The 6029-nt window shown below is 33.5% G+C and overlaps 1 protein-coding gene across 1 annotated transcript; it reads right to left on the minus strand.

The window, feature by feature from the left end:
• Window positions 1-2039: 2039 nt before the first annotated feature.
• Window positions 2040-5735, minus strand: LOC139991489 (protein spaetzle-like). The gene is made up of 6 exons (XM_072011605.1): window positions 5365-5735; window positions 4378-4504; window positions 3248-3426; window positions 3106-3162; window positions 2913-3016; window positions 2040-2793 (listed from the first exon to the last, which is right to left on the minus strand). Exons 1-6 carry the CDS (start codon window positions 5446-5448, stop codon window positions 2538-2540), a joined length of 807 nt encoding a protein of 268 aa, XP_071867706.1. The 5' UTR covers window positions 5449-5735; the 3' UTR covers window positions 2040-2537.
• Window positions 5736-6029: the final 294 nt, after the last annotated feature.

Raw genomic sequence — 6029 nt, forward strand, 5'->3', positions numbered from 1 at the left:
ACGGAGAAAGCGGGTGTCTGACGAGATAACAGGCTTTTCCCATGAACAAGGATGCCCACGAGCCATATTTGTTTTCTTTGTCTTCACAGTCTCATTTATTAACCAATGGGCATCGCGGATCATTACCCTCACTTTTCTACCGAAAAGTGTAGACGACGAATCCGCGTTCTAAGTTCAAAGGGGCACACCCACACCGAGCTTTCCTCCTTGATGGTACGAGACGATTATGCGACAGTTCTACTTGTGATCTTTTGTAATAAAAACATAACTGTGACCAATAAAGGCAGTTTTCTACTGAATCTTTTGGTTATCACTTAAAATTACGCGACAATGTAACTGTCAACGTCATGTATTGTATATGCGCGATAAAAAGCGTGCACATTACGTAGCGCGTGGAAAACAACCTTTGAGAAACTTGATAGCTCTCTTGAGCTTTCACCTAGCTAACTCGGCTGAAGGCTTTAAGACACGAAAGCAGAACGTTTGAATATATAATTTTAGGTTCGAAACAAACAACCTGTCGAGAGAGCTTACGCGACTTTAATTAAAGCTATCTATTGGCTACGGTCCTTGACAAAAATCCTCGAGTTTGTTTTTTTCCCGAATTCTAAATCTCTCATCACAGTTTTTAAATACATCCTTTCTTTAAACATACGTGAGTTATAATTCGAATTACGCTTGGAATGTACATGTCGATCTCTCTAGACTAAGCTCGTAATAAAACTATATTCGAAACAGATAAAGAAGACTATGTTCACGCGATACTGTAACAATAATATTACATTTGTAGTCCATTTTTTATTTTGTTTTAATTTAGTATTATTTTTGTTTTTTCTTTAGCACTGCAATTACTGTGCTTCGGTTTTCCTCTTCTTCTTACCTTTTCTTATTTCAAGCAGATATGTTTTTTTACGTGGTGTAGTATAATAATAATGATTTTATTGTAATATAAATATTCTGTGTTACCTTATCACAGAAAGAGAGAAAGAAAACATAAGGAACATTCTTAAACCAAGAACCATATTATCAATGACATTAACATAAGAGATAATATCACAGGATACAAAATTGCTGTATTCAAATTGTTACAAAATATTTTGCACAATATGAGTACAATAAAAATATAAACGCGCAAATATATTTCGATAAATTCTACAGAAAGAAAAAAAATTATTTTTCATAATTCTGGCATATGATTCTAAATGTGTGGATTGCTGGAAATCTGCAAAATAAAGTAATCGTAAAATTGATCTCCACCTTGAAATTCAAAGACTAACTTTTCTTTATTGTATTGTATCCCATTTATCATGTGGATCAAAAGTAAAAAAAAAAAAAAAGAAAAGAACTACATATCACAATTCAACCGTTCTCTCGGGAAGAAAACATTAAAGTTTGATTAAATTTACATACTGTTACGACCGTTCGCGGAGAGACGCGGTCGCGAGGAAAACGCGTCAGCGAGAGGCGTAAATTCTCGCTACGATTCGGCTAATCGACGCCGCGAAATAGTCGTTCCCCGTGTTTCGATTAGGATAACAGGGGTGGTTAATTGAAATTAACACTGTGTTAACAGGTTAATATGACATATATTTTTAACAATAAGTTAAATTATAATAGAAGCGTCACAAATTGTTTCGTGATAGGTACAGTTAATGTTTTACAGAGAATCGACTCGATTTTTTATGTATGCGGTGTGAATTTTATAATGAGACTGTTCGGATACGACTGTGCGGTTACAGTTGTCGAATGAGACTGATCGGTTACAGATTTCGATTCTTTGTCTTTCGGGGAGAGGATCCCCCCTATGCTCGGGTCACGCCATCGCACGCGCCGATGATCACGCAGGCCGACTTCTTCGTTAGAAAATAACGGTCCGAGATCGACGGTTCCAGAACTCGTTATTTGGTGACAAATATGCGCTCGTCGATACAATGTATATTTTTCGTCGGGCAGATAAGAGGATGTATCTGCGACGCTGGAGGACCGCGAGCGACGGTTGGAAATACGATCCCTGCAGAGCCTCGTGGCGTAACACATACATATACTATGTAAATATAATATATAACTAATTTTATTTATATTATATTTACATCTCGCACTCAAATAGAGCCTACATAGTGCTACTGATAAAAGCGCCGAGAATTATTCCTTAGCACGTGGAATATATGGAAAATCAGCAACGAATAATGGAACACTGCTTCAGTCCACGAGAAGTTCAGATCGTCGTGATTTCCTACGGTTGGATCAAAACAGTGGATCATTTTAGTTCGGATGATCTGATTACATCCGTTAACAATCAAAATATTAAATCGATATATACATATATATCATACTACATATTTTTTAAGCTTTACTAAATTATTGTTCAGTATATCTCATGACAATGTACTTAATCTTCAGCATATCCTCCGCGCTTTATTTTTTAATGCAGATATACTATAAACGCATAGTTATTAAAACTCTTTGAAAATAAAAGGGATATTAATGAATGTCCTGCCTAATCCTAGTAAAAAGTTTCAGTTTCTTGCAATATCCTATCAGAGGTTCGTCGTCTTTCTAGTAGGTGCTATAGTAGTTGTAATTTGACTTTGATTTCCTGTATCTATTCTTGGAAATGGACTTCCAGTGAAAGTTACATGACAGCAGCAACTTGATGGAAATCGAAAAGTATCCGGAGCAATGCTACCGTCCGCCGATACAGATTGCAATTCTCTAAAAATGAACTTTTGCTTGCAAATTGTTTTGTAACCTGCAGCAAATTCACCTATCACGTTACAGCTAGTGCTTTCCGCTCTGTAAATCGGAAAAGAATATTTATATTATTTTCTTGTAAAACATAATGTCTTTATATCTCTTAGAAAATTTTTTAAAAATTGTAAATAAAGTACTGCAGTACTTTAAGATGCACTTACCTACACTTCTCAATCCGTATACCCTGTTTGAAATTTTCTTGATTTGCAATGAATTTCCATTCTTTGAGTTTGTTCTCTGCTGATTGAGGAAATATAACTTGCTCCTTGAATAGTAAAAATTTTTATATTCAATTTTATTGTACTCATTTTTACATGAAAAAGAGATAGTATATCTTTTGTTGCTTATAGTTACATCAGATATGCAGAGGGCCATTTCCATTCCATCGAGCCTCTGTTCCACATTGAACAGCTACAAGCATATAAAACTTGTTACAATAAATTTAAAAAATGCTTAAAAGATCTGTGAATATTGAAAAAAACTGCGTAAGACTTACTGTATCTACACTAGCCAGGTATTTAATACTTTCATTTCTTTCAAGTGCCTTATTTACTATATGTTCGGGATAAGAGTCTACTGTCTCGCAATAGGTGGACCGCTCGCAAACGGGAACGTGTCTCTCTTCTCCGGGAAATACGATTTTGCTGTCTGATAGTATGTTGCCTTGCGAATGATCTAATGAATTATTAAAAAAGGACTTTTTTCTACATAATCTGTTAGCGTTCAATAAATATAGACGGAACATAAGGATTTTGAGTGTCGAGTCCATCGGTACAAAAGTTATGCGTTGTTAATTATTCGTTAAAATCGAACGAAGATTAAAAGTTACTTTATAGCTTTCTCTAATAGCGAGCGAACATCTTCAAAGAAAGAGTTACTGTCGCTGCATATTCTTTGCAATTCTTATTACGCCCAAAGGAATATCTAAAACGACGAACTCCATGCTGTAATGTATCAAATAAATTCATTGATTTCTAATGCTGAACACAGTTTTTACTTGAATGTAGTAGATCATGTTCACTATTGGATAAATTATAATGACAAACGGTCATTTACACAGAACACTATCAAGGCACAAAGAGACGCAAGTAAGCACAATGAACACTTTGAATACTCGTGAGGAACTATTCAATTCTTTTAAAAAATCGCACCCTAATGGCTGTGTCATTTGAGATCTGCCGCATAAACACAGCGATAATATTTATAGTATCAATAAAAATTAACACTTTAACGGTTTATCTCCAATGCATGAGATAATAAGTTACGTATTAACAACATAGCATACGGAAACTGAAGAAAAGAGCCTTGGAGGAATCGAGTTAGGCATATAGTACTGCGAAATTATCTAACTTTAACAAAGTCTAACTTTTGAACCGATATATTTATTTATCGAATATATTTATCGAATACTATCAGATTAGAAAAAAGAAAGGTTCTAAAAGAAGTGGTGTCCCAAGACGAAATTTAGCTATAGAAAATATAATCTATTAAAGATAAAAAATTAATTTTAACTTTTATAATTGACTATTAGACAATTACTTCGCTCTTTGAATTATATTGCTCTATAACATCTCTCTCAAAAGCCATTTTTAAAAAATTGTTACAAGCTATGATTTACAATCGTACCTCTTCTCCGTGGATTTGCCACATTATTATTAGTGCGAGAGGTAATATTTGATTTATCCGTATTCTCAAAATTTGAAGTATTTTCTCCAACATATCGGTATGAGCGCGCGCAAATATTTTGTGTCATCTGTAACCAGTTCAAAACACAACATTGTTCGATACCTCACATATCTCACCAATTTCAATGATTTTTTAATATATTGTATAAATCAATATTTTGGGCAACTTTTTCCTCTACAAGGCGTTAAAAAATTATTCGTCATAGCTTTGGGAGGTGATTCTACCTACACTATCGGATCAATGGAAATCTGTTCAAAAATGTAACCACAAAGTTGACCTTGAGCGTGATATTCGAAGATAAATTTTTTTTTATTACAACCTGTGATTGTATGTGATTACTCATCGCTCGGGATAAAAGTCTCACAGAAAGTATGGATCGCAAATATCGTTCTCTTGGGAAAAAATGTTAAAGATTTATTAGTCGTTACATCGACGTTTGCAACTTACCTGCACTTCAAACGAGAATGCAAAAATCAGTTACATATTAGGCAAAAATTAGAACAAAAACATCATTGCTATGTTCTAATACCATATTTTAACATTGCATTTTAACCTTAAAAAGTAGCAAATAAAAGAAAGTAAAAGATTAAACGGAAGTAAATATGTATCTTTAAAATAAAAATTCCAATCTATAACTAGACTAAATTTTAACGCGAAAATAGAAGAATTCATTCAAATAATACTTAAATAAAAACGAAAGGAAAGTACGACGATTAAAACTGAAAGAAAATAATAACTGTACTGTACTAACTGAAATACTAACTGAATACTAACTGAACTGTAGAAAATAATATTTCAAACTATTACTCACCGCAACGAAATATCTACGAATAATAATTTTTGTCTCAACATTTAAATAATCTGAATTATTTGGAAGTATTCAAATTTTTATCACATTATTCATTTGTAAGAAAACTGTCTTCTTACCAGTGTTATTAAAAAACAAAGTTCGATAAGTTTGAAACTCAGACCACTGTATCTTCGTCCAATACTTCTGCACTTGAAGATCATACTGTACCGCTTGTTAATGTAATCAATCTACTCGATACTTTCAATATTTAACAATTAATAAATCCATACTGTTTAATTCAGAAACACATTTAATTTTTCTTTAATTTTGTTAATTTTGTTCGTTAACTTTTCGTAACAATACTGAAAAAGGATTATACGTGAACAAGTATTGCGCCGAGAATTGGGCTGTTATCAAAGTTATACTCAGCAATATCAAACTAGAAGAGTACAGAGCAAGACTGAAACTTTGACTAATCACTCGGCACTCGGCGATCTTATACGTTCGACTAATCGCACGCGATTGACCTGTTACTGGGTGAGGTTATCGTCATGGTAGTGGTTTATAATCGTAGCCTCTTAATGCTCCAGCTAATGGAGAAAGCGATTCCTGCGATGCATTATAAATCAGGGATAGCCAAACTTTGTTATAATAGGAACGGCATCTGTCATACAATAGGAACATTATAAACATGTACATATGAATATGTTTATGTGTATGTACATATTTGTATACCTTTTTCAGGCACAGGTTCACTGTAAATGAATTTATTCACTAACTTATTTTCTTTTTATATAAATAC

The sequence above is a fragment of the Bombus fervidus genome, chromosome 10, assembly GCF_041682495.2.
Source record: "Bombus fervidus isolate BK054 chromosome 10, iyBomFerv1, whole genome shotgun sequence".
In the NCBI taxonomy this organism is placed as follows: domain Eukaryota; kingdom Metazoa; phylum Arthropoda; class Insecta; order Hymenoptera; family Apidae; genus Bombus; species Bombus fervidus.